The sequence below is a fragment of the Prionailurus viverrinus genome, chromosome X (genome assembly GCF_022837055.1).
Source record: "Prionailurus viverrinus isolate Anna chromosome X, UM_Priviv_1.0, whole genome shotgun sequence".
Lineage (NCBI taxonomy): Eukaryota > Metazoa > Chordata > Mammalia > Carnivora > Felidae > Prionailurus > Prionailurus viverrinus.
The window spans coordinates 101,085,803-101,109,413 of NC_062579.1; the positions used below are offsets into that span (position 1 = coordinate 101,085,803).

General features: G+C 38.4%; 1 protein-coding gene across 6 annotated transcripts in view; it reads right to left on the minus strand.

Moving 5' to 3' along the window:
- The window catches only part of ENOX2 (ecto-NOX disulfide-thiol exchanger 2), a 280,218-nt gene that overhangs the window by 50,064 nt on the left and 206,543 nt on the right, over nt 1-23,611 (minus strand). For 5 of the 6 annotated variants that reach the window (XM_047844800.1, XM_047844797.1, XM_047844798.1 and 2 more), the window contains 2 exons: nt 13,655-13,789; nt 572-727 (listed from right to left, as the gene is read on the minus strand). In XM_047844800.1, the coding sequence (XP_047700756.1) occupies nt 572-727; nt 13,655-13,751 (253 nt within the window). In that variant the 5' untranslated portion in view covers nt 13,752-13,789. The remainder of the gene's footprint in view (nt 1-571; nt 728-13,654; nt 13,790-23,611) is intronic. The other variant, XM_047844799.1, reaches the window with a different exon arrangement.

Below are 23,611 nucleotides of genomic sequence, written 5' to 3' on the forward strand. Positions count from 1 at the left end.
TTTCCACATGAATTTCATTGACTAGATGGATGCAAGTGGTTCGACTCAGTCTCAGTATTCCTCTTTACCCTTGTAGCAAGTTAAACCTCACCCCACTGTCTATTGCAGCCCATCAGTTGAATAGCAGTAGTTTGAGTGATGTGTGAATAGCTAGTAGCAATGGAGGATTCTTAGCACCAAATATGTATTCTCATGTGCCTCGGGCAGGCTCAGACACACACTATTACTGCCATTATCAGCATGTAGGCCAGTTATGAAAAAGAGAGTCTGCAAATGACAGTGTTGAACAATTTGTGTCAGGTGTCTCTGTACGAACACACTTGAATTCCTTACCAGATGGCATTAGAAACACGTTTTATCATTTGTAATGCAACCAACACACAGAAATCTACTATTCTATGCATAAAATTCAACCTTGCCTAATAAGAGAAAATTTTCCCGTCTTCTGTTTTCTAGGTGAAGCTTCTGTATATACATCTATGAAGCCCTAGGGTATTTTTTTTGAAAAAGAAGAAAGTGTTCCTAGACACCAAAACATTATGACTTGTGTGGAGAAAAAGCAGAATATTACTTGGATTTGGAGGGAAAAGTGTGCAGCTTTTACAGTGTATGATCTCTTTTACTACTGGCATATCTGGTGGAATTGGAGGAGGTACTATTCCCAAGCCAGGCATCATTGGAGTGATTGGTGGAATTCCAGTCATCATTCCAAGAGCAGGATCAAAGTCTAAAAAAGGAGAGGAAAGAGAGAACAATAAATGACACCAGGCAAGGCCAAGTGGAGGCAGAATGTTACCTTATACATTTCAAGCCAAGGGACTTTCTAAGACGAAGGCAAAATATTTAAGAAAACATGGTATTAGCATTAGGTCTTAAATATTATATTCTACTTGTGCATTTTCCTTTTGGGATAGGGATCTTTGTTTTTGCTTGACCAGTCTATTTGTCTCTATATATCATTTTTGACATCCAAGGCCTTTCATACTATGTGCCTTTTCTGTTGATCTTGCCTTTACTAGTTCTCAACACACATTCACTGCTCCATACAGACAAGGCTCCCTACTATCCCTTGTCTTTTTGCAGTATAGCATGGTATTAAGAACATACAATTTTGGGGATCAGGCAGACCTGGGACCTACTTCTATTGTTTGCTTAGCAGGGTGAATATTTTGAAACCCCATTTCATCATCTGCAAACACCTACCTTATAGGGAATTGTGACGAATAAGCAAAACGATGAATGCAATGTGCTTAGCATAATGTATAGCACAAAAATATTCAATGAATAACTATTCTCCTTGCTTTTGTTCATATTGTTCTCCCTTCTTGGAATCACTAGACCCTCTCCCAATTTTCCCCATACTTAAGGCCAGCCTTAAGTCTCACCCTCCCTGAAGAACTTTTTCCAGATAATTCTGGTTCATTCTCAACTCTGTGTTGAAAAATTGTTCTACACTTGTTTCTACCGAATTTTATTTTCTTTTGCATCATCTTTTGTTTTATTCAGGGATGCTTCTAGGATGTGTAGGGGCCCTCAAACAAATACTTTTCTGTGGAGCTCATCTATATAAACAATTCAATTCACCCCAAATCAACATCAACACTATTTCGCTGGCGCAATCTCATGTGATACCATGAAAGAAATACCACACCAGGTAGCTGGAGTGATTTACTTGCCAGGCTACCTTCCTGGAACAGAGTCTGGGAGGACTCCATAGGCCTGAGTTCTGAAGCTTCTTGGAGAATATGGTTGACTCCACATGTAGAGTAGAGGATTAGAGAATGCCCCAAAGAGGAGAAATGATGACTGGGGTCCACACAGGTTCAGGCTGAGATTGGGACTCTTTGTTTAGACAACACTGCAGGCACTGGTCAGTCCCAGACAATGAAGAGGAATTTTAAAAATTGCAAGAAAGGTGCTCCTTGAGATTAGAACCTATATACGACCTGTTCTGGACTCAGGGCACCTACCCTGTTCACACTACCTACCTTAGCACTGGGTGGGGGGCCTTAGAAAACATCAAGGCAGGCATTTCAAAGCAGGAGGTCCCCTGAGGTGCAGGCTTAGGGCAAAGTTCCCACTTGCTTGGGTCTATGGGTGGTACTGATTTTGTTTAAATTTTGTCTCTATAACAAAATGCAAGTTCTCTGAGAGAAGGAAATCCATTATACTTCCTTATTCTCTACCTCTCAGCCCTGTCCTCTGCTACAGAATGCACAGCGGGCTGCAAGCAAAGAAAGTATTGCATAAGGAGTTGTGATAATGTAGGGGCTGTTGCAGTAGCAGTGGTGTACCTGAACCCCCAAAACTTCACTCTGCTCACCACAAAAACACGAGGGGGCAATCCTTATAAGCACATCCTCAAGGAGCTCAGAATTCCCTGGGTGGTTCTCCAAGATGTTGAAGGGGATGGATCTAAACAGTGGGAAGAATGTGTGGAACTTCAGGTACAATAGGTCCAGTAGGGGTGAGTCTCATGACTGGGCAGATAGGCAGGTGGTAGCACATGTGCACAGCCAGTCCACAAGAGCTAGAGCATTCGCCATCTTCCCACATGCCTGTCATGCTGAAATATCAAGACCCCGGATATGTTTGGGAAGAAAAAAATGTCTTCCAAGAAATTTCCAAGAAATTAGAGGAAAATTTATTTTTCTGAAAACAAATTTACTTTTAGCCTTCACGTGCAATCTCACCCAACATGCACTTTTACACATGCATGTGAGCACATGCACTCTCTCTCATGCACTCTCTCTCTCTCTCTCCCTGCCTTCCTCCTTGTGGCCCTCATATCTCTACTTTTCTCCACATAGTAGTGGAAGGTTTCTTAATATCTGTGTACCACCATTTTGTTTTTGATAAAAGTGTGGATAAATGATGACATTTAGCTCAAAGGATGAAAGGACAGAACAGATACGAAAACCCATGGCATGATAAGTGGTAGTCCTGATAGGTAAGTTTCCTTCCTTCCATTCAAAACATGCATACACACAACAATAAATTCACTGTTTTGGGCATTCATTCCCACATTCCACAAGCATTCGTGATAGGTTTTTATATGCCAGGCTCTATCAGGTGGGGTCAGGGGGTCCAGGTCTTCCTTTCCATCTTGGAGGACTTAGGCCCCTGATGCCCTATGTTCCCACACTGAAGAATAGGAGCACTGTGGTTAAAAATACCATTTACGTCTTTGGAAAATTTGATTTCTTGTGTTTATTATTTTGGAAAAATTGTTAACATTATCTCACCCATTTACAAACTGTTAATTTTCCGTAGGAAAAGATCAGATTAGATTGTGTGCCAACTAAACAATTCCATCTATTTTTCCTCTCCAACTGAAATGTTTGTCTTCCTTTTATTGTTCTGCCTGCCTCCTCATTGTTATTCATACAGCTCTGTCACTCACAACTCTGCCTTACCACAGATTACAGAAACATCAGTTCATTAAGCAAGTCCTGCCACTTCGGCTGAGAAAGAAATGCCCGTCTCCATGTACTGTCTACTAACAAATGGAGACAAACAAAAAACAAATACACAAGATAAATATAACTCCTGACTGAGGTACTCACCACTCTGTTTGGTATGATTACATTAATATTTTATGAAATTCATTTAAAAGCAGATGTATTCGTGACATATGGCTAAAGCAAAGAGTAGATAAACTCCCTTTCTTTCTTGCGTTCAATATGACAAGAGCTCCATAGGCTACACTGCCTAGCAGGGCTTGCTAGAGGGCAGGTTGCACATGACATTTCAAAGGCTCCTAACACATTGATTATTTCTTTTGTTTATCTTCAACCATTAAGCACCCAAGTCGATGTAAATTTCTGATGCCAACCAAGAAAATAACCATTTGAAGTCATGGGACTTATACAAGTATTGCAGAACCTGGAATATCAAAGAAGTCCAACAATTTAAAACACATTGGGAATAGGACACCAGAGAAATTATCTCCCTCTTTGAGCCTTCAAGCCTGGCTTGAGGAGTACACCTATAATTACATAGTATTAATATTTATGTTAGGAATTCAAACTTCTGAAGGAGATCTGAAATCATTTTATACAAGGGCTATGGAAAAGGCCAACGTATTCCTCCAAAGTCCTTCCTATAATAAATGCCCTGTTCTGTTTTGCTTTTATATCTCTCCTTCCAGTACCTTTTCCCTGCAGCCTTTCTGACTTGGTATTGCCATGCCTGGAAGTGTCATAAATGTTGGTTTGCATTCGTCTTATGATTCATGAACTTCCCAAAGTCCCAGCTTAACTGGAAATGCCACAAGTGCTGTGTGTCAGTTGGGCCAGCTTGCTCCTCTGAGTTGCAACTCTACTATGTGATTTCAAGTAATATTTCAGTGTGGCCTTAAGCTTTCCTGCCCCCTAGCAGCTTGTGTTCATTCTACCTAGAGTAGTTACCTGGCAGTACAATTATCTTCCATTCTCTTTATACATTTGAGCCAGGGGTTACATTGCAGGCACATACCATTGCTGCGCTGCCATCCAGTCATCCATATGTCCATCCATTCAATAGTCTGATGCCAGTCCCTGTGCCAGGAGTTGGGATTTAAGGAACGAGTAAGACAAAATCCTCGGCCTCATAGTCTAGTTTGGAAACATCCATGCAGTTACACTTATGTGTCACCAATTATTATAAACAGCCAAATTGTTTACTGGATGCTTATAATGTGCTAGGCACTGTGTTAAGCATTTTATATAATCACATTCCAAGAAGACTGTGACCTAGCTACTATTATTATCCTTCATTTTATAAAGAAATTAGGCCTCAGAGTGTTGAGTTACTTGCCCAAGATTATACAGCCAGTAAGAAGCAGAACTAGGATTCAAATCCAGGTTGGTCTAACTATTAATACTCTTAACCACTACACTGCCTCTCAATGCAGTGTGACAATTGTTTTAATGAATTAACTTAATTATAGGTATAAGGTGAAACTGCTATGATGAAAAACATGGCAAATGAACAACTAAGTACTTCCATACAGTTATTTTTTCCCAGTGTGACAGATTAAAGGGGGATACAAATTCTTTGACACCCCTCTCACCAAGAGGTAAAATCTATGTCCCCCACCCCCATTTGAATCTGGATGGGTTCCACACTTCTTTGACATAAGAGAAGTTGTGCCTGTTTTCAGGCTCAGGCCTTGAGAGAGACACCATTCCCACCTCTTGTTTCTGGGATTGCATGCTATGGGACCTTCAAGACACCATGTAACGTGTAGGACTACTGTGGTAGAGAGACATGTGGAGAGGGCCTTAGAGTAAATGGAAGGAGAGAGATCCAGCTGAGCCCAGTGGTTTAAGCTGTCCCTGCCAAAATGCCATGCATATGAATAAAGTTGTCTTGGAATCTCCAGACTAGACTACCACAGCTGAGGCATCCCAGTTGATACCATATGGCATAGAAGAATTGCTCATAAGAGTCCTGCCCAAATTCTTCACCCAGAAAATCTTAAAATAGAATAAAATGATTGCTTTTTAAGCTACTAAGTTATAAAGTAGTTTGTCATACAGCAATAGACAGAATATGCAGCATGCCTAGGGACTGGGGTGTGATTAGTTAATAGAGTTGGCTATTTCCAAAGAGTGGGAATAGAAAGTACACTAAGTACCCAAACTAGACTGACCATGATTTCTTCTCAGATTATTGAAATGGTGCTGTGGGATCCTGCAAGGTCCCAGAGCCACCATCTTGAGCACTTGTGGTCATTGCACTGCACGGCCCATTGAAACAATGCCAGGTGACTGATACTCTACTAGATGGACTAAGACTACAGATGTCTACAAAGCACTAGAAACCTTAGAGGTTGCCCATTTTTGATGCCTCACAAAGTTGCCACACTCACCAATTTTATGGTTCAATTCTTGATATTTTCTGGCAGGATGGATCACACTGGTTTTCTTCTGATAAAATGCAAACTCCACTTTTGTAGCGGGGGAGAGGGATGGTGTCCATAATACTATTAACCATTAATTGAGTGTGTATGGATTTTCAGGTTTTATACATATCATCTCATTTAATTTTCACAATCCTAAGGAATGGACAATATACTACTCCCTATTTTACAGATGAGGAAATTGAAGCTCACAGAATTAACACTGTATGTATGACCATACAGTAGGTGGCTTTTACTAACCACATTCTCAATCATTCATCTATATTGCTTCCCACAAAGTCCATGGATCCACTGGAAAAAAGAGATACTCCCTGTCAGATTAAGCTCTATCTCTACCTATCCAACCTGTAGCAGGCCTTCAAATGTTTCTCTCCAAAAGGCTACCATCTGGTTGCTTATCTCTACACTTAGAACTTCCTGTTCAGGTGTTTGATACACATATTGCCACACTAATAGTTAATTTAGAGGCCTCTTTAAAATCCATTGTCTCAACTTTGACTCACAGATGAAGTTAAAATTGTGGCAGTGTATGAACTGGAAGTGGGCAAAGGTAGGAGGTGACACATTTACTGTTGGTCTTGCCTTTTTAGCACTGGACCTGGTTCTGGCTAGCCGGAAGCCCCTTCATGTCGTCAGAAAGGCTCTGCCTGCACTTAGTGACTTCTTGCCATCCAAGAGCCCCTCCAGGCCCATAAAGGCATTTCCACTTTGTTAGGTGTTCCAGAGACTCTTTGAGCACCAGGAGGTAGTTGGCACTCACAATAAAACCACTGAAATGCAACCATAGATTAGTCTAAAATAAGTGTTCCAAATGAGATCTAAATATAATTAAGGTATTTTACAGAAAATTGATTCCAATTCAGGTATACATTTCTGGGACATTATTGCTATTTGTTTAGAGTTCCTATAAAATTCATTGGAAAATAAGAATTTTGCCTGGGTATTATGAAATTTTAACCCACTACAGTTCTGACTGCCTCTTCGCCATGCAAATCCTCACAAAGACTTTTCAAGCAGTCAATCTTAAGAGAGAACATATATTTCTAAGGACAGCCTGGCTACACTGACAGATGATCCTGCAGTTATCAGTAGCCCTCTTGGAAATAGAGCACTAGTTTCCAAATTTTTGCATAATGACTCTCAAATTCTACTAACATCTGCCTGCTTCTCCAAAACATCCTCTAAACCCTTACTTCAGGCCAGCTGGAAAGTTGAGGCAGGGCTTGGTTTGTGTACAATGGCAAATAAGGTAGCAAACTAAGCTTGGGTGGATTATATGGCATAATTAGAGTTCACAAAGACTCTCCCCAGTAAATCTCAACTTTGATTTCAAATTTATACAAATGAAGCTTTATTTCTTTAGTATAAATTTTTGCAAATATCTACCTTTCTAGCCCAGCTTCCCCCTATTCCTTCCCATTTACTTATACTGTGTTCTTCCTTTGTTAGAACAGTTGACAGATTAAGGATCATGACCTTGACTCTCATCATGGGAGGCTGTGATGAGGGGCATTACTGAGGACATTTCACTCTACATCTGTGGTTCCAAGATTTCTAGAGTTTAGAGAGGAATAAAAATAATTACATATGTACGTATATTATCTTCCTCTTAATTTGCCAAAACAAGACGTGGGGAAAAAATAACAGAAACTAGCCAATATACCATGCACACAGTTCATAAAAGACAGAATATTTTAAACCAAACAATGTAGAAAGTCTATAATCTCAGAATAAAGAACAGTCATTTCAACTAAGCAAATTTAGTTTTATATAAAAATCACTATATTTTTAGTTTTTATATTTTGCAGCAAATTAGGGAAAATAATATTGACTAGTCCTGGGCTACACAGCTGTGCTTGGGCTTCAGAAATTACTCAACTACCTCACTTAGTGTACATCCCTATAAGAAGCTCCCTATGAAAAAATTCTTTCAGAGCTAAAATGTCAAATACACACACAAAATTGTGAAGGGCCATGAAAAGTTTGACTTCTCTGAGGTTTGGTATATTTTTTCTTCATGGAAAATGCAAATTACATAACTGATCATGTTTCCCTTTTTGTTTTGGCTACGGGTACAGCTCAACTTTAGAAATTGGGTAGGATCCTATGACCTACACATCTGAATTCTAATTAACCTCCCTACCTGATCTTCACTTCAAAATGTATATTTATTTTGAGAAACAGGGAGAGAGGGAGAGAGGAAGAGAGAGAGAGGGAGTGGAAGAGGGGCAGAGAGAGAGGAGAGAGAGAATCCTATGTAGGCTCTGTGCTGACAGCACAGAGCCCAACTAGAGATCATGACCTGAGTTGAGGTCAAGAGTCAGAGGCTTACCTGACTGAACCACCCAGGTGCCCCCTGGTCTTCACCTTTGACCTTCATTTATATTTTCCTAGAAGCTGGTTTATTTTGCTTGTAATTTTTCTCTTTTATTATAACCTTTCTCATATGCTGCCTCACACTTTGTGGAATGGGATGATGTAATTCTACTCAATATTTAACCATTGTCCCCATGCCGTATACTCTAGTATACATTCCAGTAATTGATGCATCATTTCCTCTTCCTGGATCATTCTTAGCCCTTTTTTTCACCTGATACATTCTCATATATCTCTGCATACTGAGCTCAAATATTACCACTTCTGTGAACCTTCCCAGACCACTACCATCTATCTAGCACTCCCTCTCATCCACCCTAGCTAAAATAGTACTTTTCTATATGTTTCTACTGAGACATTTGCTACATTGTAGTGTAGTGATATTGACTTTGCCTCTGCTAGTGGACTCTGACCTTGGAGGCAAGGATTGAACCATACCCATTTTGGATACCCCATGACCCTAACCCTAGCTCAATATGTTTTTAATGAATGGATGGATGAATAAAAGCACAAATGAACAAAATGGGTAGGAAGCCTCTGATATGTTATCATTCAAGAGGCATCTCATATGTGAGATGTATTAGGGAGAAAATATGGAGGTTCTCAAAGTACTGAACCCAGTAAGAGGGCAAGAATCTTGTCTTTTTTGTTCATTGTTTTATCCCCAGGGTTTCTCACGGTACTCTGTGTACAGCAGGCCTCAGTAAATATTTCTTGTATGAATGAATGAACAAATGATCTCATTTGGCCACTCTTTGTAATAGTTTCCATGGGGAGTTTTGAGAGTACCATCACTGGGTAGGCTTCAAGCTTCTTTTATGGAGGCATTAATTCTATTTGGTATCGTGTTTTACATATCATTGGTTTTCAGTAAAGTGTCCACCATGCTGATGAACAGTGCTCTCTTTTCCCAGGATTTCAAACTTATCTGCCACTGAAGCCATATTCTATTTGTGGGAGATATTAAAAATAATAGAAACACGTCTGTCTCTCCTTGAGGAGCTTGTAGAGCAGTGGCCTATCATGTGTCACACATCCTCATTCTTTCTGCTCCCATCAGAATTGGCCCCCTGGGTCCAGTGAGAACTGCCTTCTTAAAAATGACAAAATAAAGTCCATAAGTCCCTATTTTCCAACATCTCCTATTATGGAGATAGTATAGTCAATAAAGTGGAGACACCATAATGAGAGACTCTTCTCCTTTGGGACTTCACAGGGTCTATATTTGGATGCTAAGAATATTTTAATTGAGGGGAAAATAAAGTAAAATAAAGGAGCTATTCAATGAGTACTCCTTAATTGATCCATCTTTGGATTCATCTGGTATCATGGGCAGAACAATGCTCCTTAAACAGAAGGTCTGACCCTTCGTGGTCCCTCTCTTTGAAAACTAACATTAGTCGTATTTGACCAGCTTGGAAAAGCAAATACTCTAGCAGGAAAGACAGCTGCCAGACAGAGGAGACCTCCTAATTTGCCATCATTGTGGATTAACTTTATTGAATAGCAGCTGTACAAAACACCATGTTAGATGAAAGGGAGCTCCAAACCAAACCCCAGAGATGGCCTCTCTGCTCCCCACTCAATGAATATAATGACACTACCCTGATGACAAGTATGTGTCAAGAGACTCAGCTTCCATGACAGTATGGATTTGAGTTATCTAGGGGAAATCAAGGCAACTTATGTATCATTTGTTTTTCATCAATGCCAAAAGCCTTTTCTATTGTCACAGACCAGATGAGACTGGACAAAAAAAAATTCAGTAGGAACAGTTCAGACTGGACAAAAAGCTCAGTAGGAAACCTCATAAGGGGCAGAAAAGTAGCTGAATTACTGAGCCATCAGTGAGTGATCTCAGGGAACAGTTCCATGTGGCTCATTGGCTGCCATTTACATTTCAAGGAATCGTGAGGCAGGGAGGATACAGGATTGGGGGATGTTTTAGCCCATTCAGTTAAAATGTTACATAATAAAAATAACAGGCATTCTGTTCCCAAAATCTAGGCAAGAAGAAGGGTAGGCAGCATTGGATTGTGGTGTCAACCTCCCATTTCTGTGGATACACCATGAGATTTACAAGGAGCAGTCATCAGCACTAGCAGGTACTGTTCCCTTCACCTGCTATTGTCCAGCACTTCTCCCAGGGAAAATTTTGCTTCTGCATTCATTACCCTTCACTGTTGCTAAGAATACAAATGAGCCATAATTCAACTTTTTGTGAGCATATGTCAGATGTGAACTCAAAACAGTAATAAGAGTTAAGTTCATTGATAGACTACTGTGAAGCAGGAATCATTCTAAGACTTTAATGTATTAACTCATTAATCTTCACAACAACCCCATGTCATAGATTCTATTATTATCTGTGTTTTACAGATGAAGAAACTGAGGCCTAGAGAGGCTAAGTAACTTGCCAATGTTTACATAGCTACTTAATGGTAGAGCAGGGATTTATTTGAACCTAGGCAGTCGGGATCCTGAACCTGTGTTCTAACCTCAATGGTTAAACTGCCTTCCTAAAATAATACAGAGAGGGGAAAAATTAGTTGACACGAAACTCAAGTAATTTTACAGATAGCTTCGTATGTCTCAGCCCAACACTATTGCTCAAGGTACTTTTAAGACAAAAAGAGCACTACTAAACTAAATATCAGTATTTCTAAGATCTGGTTTCCAAAGTCAAGTAACTTTCCCTAAAGCATAGCTAAAAAATTACTGAAACACGAAGTTGAAGGGGACCCTGAGAATCTATTTCTTCATAGTGCTTAAGAAAATAAGATGCAGGCAAAGAGGGCTAGAAGTAGAAATGAAAATCACTCGTAAGGTTTCAAATGTCTGGCTGGAGGTGGATGTGAGGAACACTCATTAGAGCTGATGGTGGCAGCATTGAACTCAAATACTTTCAATTTAAGTGGTAGCTTAGCAGCCATTTGAAGGAAGGATGTTAGTATTTCCTTTATCTTAAAGAGCATATAGCACTACTAATAGTAATAATAATGATGGCAGTTAACTTTTACTGAGTGCTTATTACATGCCAAACATTGGGCTAAGCATATTATTTAATCTTCACAGCAATCCTATGAGGTAGATACTAGAGTTATCCTCATTTTACAGATGAGGGAACTGAGGTACAGATAGGTCAAGTAACTTGTGTGAGGTCACATAGCTAGCAAGTAGCAGAGCAATGATCTAAACCCAAACAGTCTGTCTTTGAGGTCTATGTTGTTACATAGTAAACAAGATACTCTCTCCAGGAATATCCCTTTGAGCTCCTGTGAAGAAAACCTACCCAAATTTTTAGGCCTGTTATTGACCCCAGCAATAAGGGGCCTATAGTGATGCCTTGGATGATTTTTTTACTCTCAATGCTAAGCCTTTCTTGCTCCACATTGCAGATGGATGACTAAATGCTGAAGATTACCATGTGAACATAGATTTATGTTTAGACATTGTAATTTACAAATAATCCAATATAACTAACATATTGCATCAGTGCAGATCTGGCCTCAAGATTTTTCCCTGAGACATATACCCATACAGATCAGATTTCCATGAACTGGCAATGTTTAAGGCAAATCAGATTGTTTAGCTTCTCTAGACTGTAAGAGATTGTGACTCAGGACCACTCCAAATGGAGCTATAAAATAATACATAATATTTTAGTTTAAATGCTATTACAATGAAATAATGAGGAAGAACTAAATTTAAAAGACCCATTACATCCTTTAGAAATATGTATAAAAAGTATATTAATAATGATTTTAAAAATATTTTAATAGCTAACACGTTTGAGCAGTATGTGCCAGGCACTGTGCTAAGGCAGGCATTGTGCATTTGTGACAATTTAATTGTCACAAAAATCCTAAGGGGTTAAGTATTATTAGTCTGATTTTATGAATGAGGAAACAGAGTTTCATAGAAGATATTTAACTACTCAAAATAAAGTAGTGAAAGAAACAGGTTTGGAAGTCAGGCAGATTGACTCCAGAGTCTGAATGTTTAACCATGATGCAATAGTGGCTCCTGTCATAACACCTGCTGATTCCAGATTGGCCCCACTAGTCATTCAAAACCCAAGGAGATCTATGGTCCAATCATTCACCCTAAAAGGATCCCTGGTTGCTCATTTCAATCATGGTTGGTCTCATGGAGTAGGATGCAGTCTAGTCAACTATAGTCCAAGGCATAAATTATAGTTTGGTGGGACAGTTCATTGCCTCTGCCACATACATAATCCAAGCGCCTTCATTCTCCACCCATTTCTCATTTACATATTTTTCCTTTATATTTGGCTGCTTTTAAGCTTGTTTCCTAGTTTTCTATGTAATCACATTTCTTAATTATTAAGATTATAAAGTACTATTGCCTACACTTGCATGCCCCCATTATACCTTATAAGGATTCAAAATCTGAATTGGAACTGTGAAATTATTTGGGGGGGAGGGGTGGAGGTCACTAACTATATAGACAAATGGCACAACAAAGTGGCATTACTCTAGATCCGTTTCTCTACTGTGTTTGTGAATAGCCTGGGGATCATGTTAAAATGCAGCTTCTGATTCAGTAGCTCTGGGCTAGTGCCTAAGATTTGGCAATTCTTAATAGCTCCCAGGTTATGCAGATTATACTTTGAATAGCAAGGCACTCGATGGGCCTGGTCCTGCCATTCTTTTAAAAGCAGGATCACAATTAGATGAACCTGGGAAGATTAATATTTAGGCTATTTTAAAAGCACTCCAGGCTTCCATAGATGGCAATTCCCTAATGTCTTCACAAATCCATTTTAACGGTTAATAGTTCTGACAGTATAGAAGCTTTTTTTGTGTTTAAACCAAACCCTTCAGAGGCTGTGGCATTTTTCTTCTGATTTTATCTTTAGTGGAGCTGGAGTAAGTACAACATGCCCATTCTCTTACTGGTTACTTTGTTTAAAAAATATGAACAGTTATTCAATGTGAACCACTTTGGAATGTTCCCTACCATCTCTTCTTCCCCAGTTTAGGAATCTAAGATTTTTGAGGTGTCTAAGTCAATTCTCATTTCCACTCCATGTTTATTTGTCTCCTCTAAATCTATAAAATTAGATAAACTTTATAATTCCTTGCCAAATTCTGTTGCCTTTTATTTCGACAACCTATTTAAATATTAATGCCCATATCCTGTATCAGCTATATCCCTAGTCCATAGTGCAATAAGGAGTATACTAGTAACTACTGGCCACCCTGCTTATAAAGCTCATATTACAAAAATGCACACTCTAGGCAGAATCTGGTAAATGTCAACTTCAAAATAAGTTGTGTCATACTGTTATATTTATTACCACATGGTCAATAAAAAGAAACACTTGTGACGTGATTAAAAATAGCATACCAGGCAAAATTGGTTGTCCAGCGATTCCCAGTGGTGCCATTCCAAGATTATTCATTGCTGTGGCCCATGCAGTTGGATCAGACATAGGTAGCGTCATTGCAGTGGAATCCACATTCAGAGTTCTACTACTATCAGCTAAAAAAAAAAATGACAAGCAAAATAATTTGTTGTATTAAGGTTTCAGTATGTAGTTTGCTTAACATAAACTGGCAAACACTTTACAGAAACTGATGGACAAGTAGTAGATAGAGCCTTAATTCCAGCTCTTTACAAGGGTTAAAACAATACAGCGTGAACTGAAAGGAAGTCACAGAATTTGAAAGAAGTTTACCAGATGGTATTTTAGTGTGTTTCTTTCTTTCTCTTTCTACTCCCTCTGTTCCTTCCTTTTCTCTTGTTTTTTTTTTTAATGAAGCCTTTATTTTTTAGAGTAGTTTTACGTTCACAGCAAAATTACAGAGAAGGTACAGAGATTTCATTTATACCCTCTACCCGCACACATGGATAGCCTCCCCCATTATCAACATCCCCCACCAGAGTGGTACATTTGTTACAATGATGCATCATAATCACCTAAAAGTCATAGTTTAAATTAGGGTTCACTCTTGGTGTTGTACATTCTATGGATTTGGAAAAATGTATAATAACATGTATACATCCTTGTGGTATCACACAGAATATTTTCACTGCCCTGAAAATTCTCTGTGCTCTGCTTATATCATCCCTCCCTACACCCCAACCCCTGGCAATTACTGATCTTATTCGAATCATCTCCATAGTTTTGCCTTTTCTATAATGTCACATAGTTGGAATCATACAACATGCAGCCTTTTCAGATTGGCTTTTCTCAGTAGTATGCATTTAAGTTTCCTCCATGTCTTTTCATGGCCTGATAGCTCATTTCTATCATAATAGAATGCTGCATAATATTCCATCATAGGGATGTACCACAGTTTACCCATTCACCTACTGAAGAACATTGTAGTTGTTTCCAAGTTTTGACAATTATGAATAAAACTGCTATAAACATTCATGTGCACATTTTTGTGTGAGCATAAGTTTTCAACTCCTTTGGGGAAATGCCAAGCAGCACAATCACTGAATTGTATAGTAAGAGCATATTTACTTTTGTAAGAAACTGTCAACCTATCTTCTAAAGTGGCCAAACCATTTTGCATTCCCACTGGCAGTGAATGAGAGTTCTGTTGCTCTATATCATCACTAGTATTTAGTGATGTCAGTGTTCTGGATTCTGGCCATTCTAATAGGTGTATAGTGGTATTTCTTTGCTGTTTTAATTTGCATTTTCCTGTTACATAATACGGAACATCTTTTCATATATTTATTTGCCATCTGTATATGTTCTTTAGTGAGTTGTCTATTAAAGTTTTTGACCCGATTTTAAATTGGGCTGTTTGTTTTCTTGTTGTGTTTTAAGTGTTCTTTGTATATTTTAGATAATAGTCCTTTACCAGATGTGTATATTGCAAATATTTTCTCCCAGTTTGTGGCTTATATTCTCATTATCTTTACATTGTCTTTTGCAGAACATAAGATCTTAATTTTAGTTAAGTCCAGCTTATCAATAATTTCCTTCATGGATCATGCCTTTGGTGTACTAAAAAGTCATCACTGGGGTACCTAGGTGGCTCAGCTGGTTAAGCATCTGACTTTGGCTCAGGTCAAGATCTCACAATTTGTGGGTTCAAGCCCCACATTTGGCTTTCTGCTGTCAGTGCAGCGTCCGCTTTGGATCCCTCCTGCCTGTCTCTCATGTGCGCATGCACACACATGCGCTTTCTCTGTCCCTCCTGTGTGTGTGCTCTCTCTCTCTCGCTCTCTCTCAAAAAGAAATAAACATTAAAAAAAAAAAAAGTCATCACCATATCCAAGGTCCTTTAGGTTTTCTCTCATGTTATTTTCTAGCAGTTTTATAGTTTTGCATTTCACATTTAGGTCTATGATCCATTTTGAGTTAATTTTTGTGATGGGTATAAGATCTGTGTTTAGATTTTTTTTGCATGAGGATTTCCAGCTGTTCTAGCACATTTGTTGAAGAGACTGTCTTTCCTCAATTGTATTGCATTTACTCCTTTGTCAAAGATCAGTTAACTCTATTTGTGGGGTCTATTTCTGGGTTCTCTATTCTACTCCACTGATCTATTTGTCTATTATTTCACCAATATCACACTGGCTTGATTGCTGTAGCTTTATAGTAAATCTTGAAGTTGGGTAACATCAGGCTTCCAACTCTGCTCTTGTTCAACATATTTTGGATATTCTGAGCCTTTTGCCTCTCCATATAAACTTTAGAATCTGTTTGTTGATAACCACAAAATAACTTGCTTGGACTTTGATTGGGATTGCATTAAGTCAAGTTAGGAAGAACTGACATCTTGAAAATATTGAGTCTTCCTATCCATGGACATGAAATATCTCTTCATTTATTTAATTCTTCTTTTATTTCATTCATCAGGGTTTTGTAGTTTTCTGGGTTTTTTTTCAAGCACACATACCACAGGAGCTTGGGATGACTAAGAGGTTTCCTATTCTTCTCATAGTCTAGTTGCATATGATTACTTTGTCAGCTTCCATCCAAACTACTCATGCATGCAAACTAAGAAAAACCATCCAACAGCTTCCATGGTGCAAAAAAAATGAAAAATTCTATTTTTTATGTAATTTCATTTCTTTGAGGCAGTTAACATTGAACAGAGATGGACATACAATCAGCAAATATCAAATTAGCCAATTGAGTATTTTGGAAATTAGGGGGACACGAGAGAATAATCAGATAGGATATGTAGTCCTTGCCTTCAAAGGTTATACAATATAATTGATGAGACCAATGATGGTGGCAATGATTATTACTATTATCGCTACTCTTACCACCTCCATCCATTACTACCACTAATTATTGAACACTTACCACACGCTAGGTAAAGCACTTGGCACACATTATTTTCATTTAACTTTCAAAATAACCTTGTGAAAGGGACTATTTATATTTCCATTTAATAGATGAAAGGCTTTTTAAGGTCACATATATTGTCTAAGGTCATGCAGGATATATACTTTTAGTCACAATGTTTTACTATCTCCAATGAAACCATTAAGAAACAACCAAATAATTGAATGGAATTGAATGGAAATGTTACTGAAATTTAAGTAATGAAAATGTGGCTTGAGTAGGTAGGAAAGACTTCATGGAGAAGATAGGATTTGAACAAATTGGCCAGATTTTTACAGAACATGTCTTGAGTCATGGGTAGTTATTAGATAGGTAAAGAAGGAAAAGAGGAAAAAGACATTCCAGGAGCAATGATGACATAAGAAGACATTGAAGTGAGTTATGCATACAAGTGCATGTATATACTACATAGTTGGGAGCACAGAAAGACATATTTTTGGAAATTTCCCTCTGACTACTGATTTCTATAGAAAAATCTTTCCATGGCTTTTCTCCTACCTCTCAGTATGCACTCCAGCCAATTACACTCTAGAAGACAACTCTGTTCTAATAGTAGCTTGCTAACATCTATCACATCCTTCTAACCTGGAAATATCAGGGATGAACCTTGCCTTGGTTATTTATACGAGTGCTATTTTGTCACTGATTTGTCAGAACAAGAAAATGCAAATGTTCAAAAACATTATTTCTGAATTATTAGTTTTTATGATTTTTCTATGCTTCCTATGCCTCTTCTCCACAACCCGCCCCCCCTACACACACACACACACACACACACACACACACACACACACACAGAGTGATTGATGGCCTTAGCATTTGTTACTATAGTCAGAAGTCACATTTCAGAACTGGTGATTTCTCTATCACCAGAAACTCTAGTCCTCACATCCAGTTTTCAGTTGTTTCCCATGAAGGCATAGTATGGCTAGAAATAGCCATATTGTAAATATTATTAAGAAAACAAACATAGGGCATCAGATACCCTTTGAGTCAAGAGTTTACATATTGATTATTCAGTTCATCTGAACTCCCAATCTCTAGTCCAGGGGAGACAAGTTTTAGGGAATGTTATAACTGGAAGGGACCTTTAGAGATTACTGAATCTGCACCCTGGTTTTCTCTAGTGGCTGGAGAATGACTCCAAGAGGAAACATCTAGGTTTAGAAGGACTGGGCCCCCATACCAAAAATAATTTCTTGCAACAGTTTGGCTACTCATTGGCTCTGCAGTCCTGGGAAACATAAGAGAATCAGGAATTATTCTTAATAAGGAATTCTGAGATCAAAGAACGAGAATTTACAATGTACCAACCTAGCCAAACTCTGGACTAATTTTTGGGGAGGAGAGAGAATTATCTAAATTATCAGTTTTTTTTAAAGGACAGCACAGTGTTACTATTTTCAAAATATATATTAATTCAAAGTGCCTGTTCAAATGTTAGCAAGTAGAGTTCTACTAAGGTTGTTTACATAAACCAGATGGTTTAGATAAGAACCATGTGGAATTTACAGCATTATTTTGCTATGATAAATTCAGTTTTTAAATTCTTAAGGAGTTCTGCCTTTTCATTTCCTTCCACTTCCCCAACACTCATCTCCACCTGTCAAATCCTACTCAGTTTTAAGGGGTCATCTCAAATGTTACATTGTCTGTGAAGCCACACCTCTAGAATTAACCACTCCTTCCTAATGTGTTATTGTAACATTTTATCTAGAATTTTATTTTTATGTTTGCTTATTCTCTCATTCCTTTTCCCTAAACCAAACCTTTATTGAGTCTTGGTATGTGCCAGATCCTGTGCTAGTGACTAGGAGTTACAGAGATGAACAAAACTCATTTACTTCTCTGGAAGAACTCACAATACAATGAGAGGCATAACATATAACCTAATATAAATTATTGTAATAAGTACTGCAGTAAAACTGTGAGCAAAGTGTTATGAGAACAGAAAAGGAGTAATTAAATCTCCTGGAATGACTTGGGAAGGATGTTTGGGGTTGGAGGTGTGGAGAGGATGAGGAATACTAGGGAAGCCTTTGCTGGGAAAGAATAATTTGAAATGAGTCTTTAAGGAGGGATAGGTTTTTCTCCAGGTAGTGATAGGAGGATTAGGATTGAAAAGCATTCCAGAGTCCCAGAGACATCACTACAAGCATAAAACATACAGACATCACGATGACTCTAAACCCGTATCTTTCTATAATAACACTGAATGTAAATGGATTAAATGCGCCAACCAAAAGACATAGGGTATCAGAATGGATAAAAAAACAAGACCCATCTATTTGCTGTCTACAAGAGACTCATTTTAGACCTGAGGACACCTTTAGATTGAGAGTGAGGGGATGGAGAACTATTTATCATGCTACTGGAAGCCAAAAGAAAGCTGGAGTAGCCATACTTATATCAGACAAACTAGACTTTAAATTAAAGGCTGTAACAAGAGATGAAGAAGGACATTATATAATAGTTACAGGGTCTATCCATCAGGAAGAGCTAACAATTATAAATGTCTATGTGCCGAATACCGGAGCCCCCAAATATATAAAACAATTCCTCATAAACATAAGAAACCTTATTGATAAGAATGTGGTAATTGCAGGGGACTTTAACACCCCACTTACAGAAATGGATAGATCATCCAGACACACGGTCAATAAAGAAACAAGGGCCCTGAATGAGACATTGGATCAGATGGACTTGACAGATATATTTAGAACTCTGCATCCCAAAGCAACAGAATATACTTTCTTCTCGAGTGCACATGGAACATTCTCCAAGATAGATCATATACTGGGTCACAAAACAGCCCTTCATAAGTTTACAAGAATTGAAATTATACCATGCTTACTTTCAGACCACAATGCTATGAAGCTTGAAATCAACCACAGAAAAAAGTCTGGAAAACATCCAAAAGCATGGAGGTTAAAGAACACCCTACTAACGAATGAGTGGGTCAACCAGGCAATTAGATAAGAAATTAAAGAATATATGGAAACAAAAGAAAATGAAAATACAACGATCCAAACGCTTTGGGACGCAGCAAAGGCAGTCCTGAGAGGAAAATACATTGCAATCCAGGCCTATCTCAAGAAACAAGAAAAATCCCAAATACAAAATCTAACAGCACACCTAAAGGAACTAGAAGCAGAACAGCAAAGGCAGCTTAAACCCAGCAGAAGAAGAGAAATAATAAAGATCAGAGCAGAAATAAACAATATAGAATCTAAAAAAACTGTAGAGCAGATCAACGAAACCAAGAGTTGGTTTTTTGAAAAAATAAACAAAATTGACAAACCTCTAGCCAGGCTTCTCAAAAAGAAAAGGGAGATGACCCACATAGATAAAATCATGAATGAAAATGGAATTATTACAACCAATCCCTCAGAGATACAAACAATTATCAGGGAATACTATGACAAATTATATGCCAACAAACTGGACAACCTGGAAGAAATGGACAAATTCCTGAACACCCACACTCTTCCCAAACTCAATCAGGAGGAAATAGAAAGCTTGAACAGACCCATAACCAGCGAAGAAATTGAATCGGTTATCAAAAATCTCCCAAAAAAGAAGAGTCCAGGACCAGATGGCTTCCCAGGGGAGTTCTACCAGACGTTTAAAGCAGAGATAATACCTATCCTTCTCAAGCTATTCCAAGAAATAGAAAGGGAAGGAAAACTTCCAGACTCATTCTATGAAGCCAGTATTACTTTGATTCCTAAACCAGACAGAGACCCAGTAAAAAAAAGAGAACTACAGGCCAATATTCCTGATGAATATGGATGCAAAAATTCTCAATAAGATAATAGCAAATCGAATTCAATGGCATATAAAAAGAATTATTCACCATGACCAAGTGGGATTCATTCCTGGGATGCAGGGCTGGTTCAACATTCGCAAATCAATCAACGTGATACATCATATTAACAAAAAAAAAAGAGAAGAACCATATGATCCTGTCAATCGCTGCAGAAAGGGCCTTCGACAAAATCCAGCACCCTTTCTTAATAAAAACCCTTGAGAAAGTCGGGATAGAAGGAACATACTTAAAGATCATAAAAGCCATTTATGAAAAGCCCACAGCTAACATCATCCTCAACGGGGAAAAACTGAGAGCTTTTTCCCTGAGATCAGGAACACGACAAGGATGCCCACTCTCACCGCTGCTGTTTAACATAGTGCTGGAAGTTCTAGCATCAGCAATCAGACAACAAAAGGAAATCAAAGGCATCAAAATTGGCAAAGATGAAGTCAAGCTTTCGCTTTTTGCAGATGACATGATATTATACATGGAAAATCCGATAGACTCCACCAAAAGTCTGCTAGAACTGATACAGGAATTCAGCAAAGTTGCAGGATACAAAATCAATGTACAGAAATCAGTTGCATTCTTATACACTAACAATGAAGCAACAGAAAGACAAATAAAGAAACTGATCCCATTCACAATTGCACCAAGAAGCATAAAATACCTAGGAATAAATCTAACCAAAGATGTAAAGGATCTGTATGCTGAAAACTATAGAAAGCTTATGAAGGAAATTGAAGAAGATTTAAAGAAATGGAAAGACATTCCCTGCTCATGGATTGGAAAAATAAATATTGTCAAAATGTCAATACTACCCAAAGCTATCTACACATTCAATGCAATCCCAATCAAAATTGCACCAGCATTCTTCTTGAAACTAGAACAAGCAATCCTAAAATTCATATGGAACCACAAAAGGCCCCGAATAGCCAAAGGAATTCTGAAGAAGAAGACCAAAACAGGAGGCATCACAATCCCAGACTTTAGCCTCTACTACAAAGCTGTCATCATCAAGACAGCATGGTATTGGCACAAAAACAGACACATAGACCAATGGAATAGAATAGAAACCCCAGAACTAGACCCACAAACGTATGGCCAACTCATCTTTGACAAAGCAGGAAAGAACATCCAATGGAAAAAAGACAGCCTCTTTCACAAATGGTGCTGGGAGAACTGGACAGCAACATGCAGAAGGTTGAAACTAGACCACTTTCTCACACCATTCACAAAAATAAACTCAAAATGGATAAAGGACCTGAATGTGAGACAGGAAACCATCAAAACCTTAGAGGAGAAAGCAGGAAAAGACCTCTCTGACCTCAGCCGTAGCAATCTCTTACTCGACACATCCCCAAAGGCAAGGGAATTAAAAGCAAAAGTGAATTACTGGTACCTTACGAAGATAAAAAGCTTCTGCACAGCAAAGGAAACAACCAACAAAACTAAAAGGCAACCAACGGAATGGGAAAAGATATTCACAAATGACATATCGGACAAAGGGCTAGTCTCCAAAATCTATAAAGAGCTCACCAAACTCCACACCCGAAAAACAAGTAACCCAGTGAAGAAATGGGCAGAAAACATGAATAGACACTTCTCTAAAGAAGACATCCGGATGGCCAACAGGCACATGAAAAGATGTTCAGCGTCGCTCCTCATCAGGGAAATACAAATCAAAACCACACTCAGGTATCACCTCACGCCAGTCAGAGTGGCCAAAATGAACAAATCAGGAGACTATAGATGCTGGAGAGGATGTGGAGAAACGGGAACCCTCTTGCACTGTTGGTGGGAATGCAAATTGGTGCAGCCGCTCTGGAAAGCAGTGTGGAGGTTCCTCAGAAAATTAAAAATAGACCTACCCTATGACCCAGCAATAGCACTGCTAGGAATTTACCCAAGGGATACAGGAGTACTGATGCATAGGGCCACTTGTACCCCAATGTTCATAGCAGCACTCTCAACAATAGCCAAATTATGGAAAGAGCCTAAATGTCCATCAACTGATGAATGGATAAAGAAATTTTGGTTTATATACACAATGGAATATTACGTGGCAATGAGAAAAAAAATGAAATATGGCCTTTTGTAGCAACGTGGATGGAACTGGAGAGTGTGATGCTAAGTGAAATAGGCCATACAGAGAAAGACAGATACCATATGGTTTCACTCTTATGTGGATCCTGAGAAACTGAACAGGAACCCATGGGGGAGGGGAAGGAAAAAAAAAAGAGGTTAGAATGGGAGAGAGCCAAAGCATAAGAGACTGTTAAAAACTGAGAACAAACTGAGGGTTGATGGGGGGTGGGAGGGAGGAGAGGGTGGGTGATGGGTATTGAGGAGGGCACCTTTTGGGATGAGCACTGGGTGTTGTATGGAAACCAATTTGTCAATAAATTTCATAAAAAAAAAAAGAAAAGCATTCCAGGAAGCAAGATCAACTGGACATTATCATTGACTGCCTTGAATTACACTTATTAAATACACGTCTCTCTTCTGCTGGCCTGCATGCTCCTATAGGTCAGGGACTTAGTTTGGGTGTCTTTGTTTCTCCATTTTTTAGTTCAGTGTCTGGTATAAAGTAGGTATTCAAGAAATATTTGGATGAATGAATAAATAAAATCAACCTACATTGATTTTGGGCACAATGAGCAATCCATGCAATGACACTCATTGATTATTTATATATCTTTTCAGAAAGATAAATTATCTTAAAAGTGATGGCATAGTTGCTAAACTAATTCTCTCTCCAAGACACCTGAATTTACATGTAGTAATTCATTTAGATTTACAACCAGAAATAAATGCACCTAACTGATAATTCAGTTTGATATCATTGGCTATAATCTTTCTCCCATATAGGCACAGTCATACATATAAGGAAGCTTATACATTTTTACTTTCAAAGGGAAATCCCAGATGATCATCTCTGTCTGGCAACAATCTGGATTTAAGGTCTTAACTAACAAAATATGCTGTGTTGAACATCTGTTTGGAATCATCACTTAATAGTGGAAAAGTTAAGTCCAGGCCTGATTCACTTTCTAGACTAAAAATGGGCCTGATTCACTTTCTAGACTAAAAATGGACATCTAGCAATTTCTTTAAGTATTTTATAAAAGTGGTCCCATGTCACTAAAGGAAGAGATTGCTCATTTGCCCATAA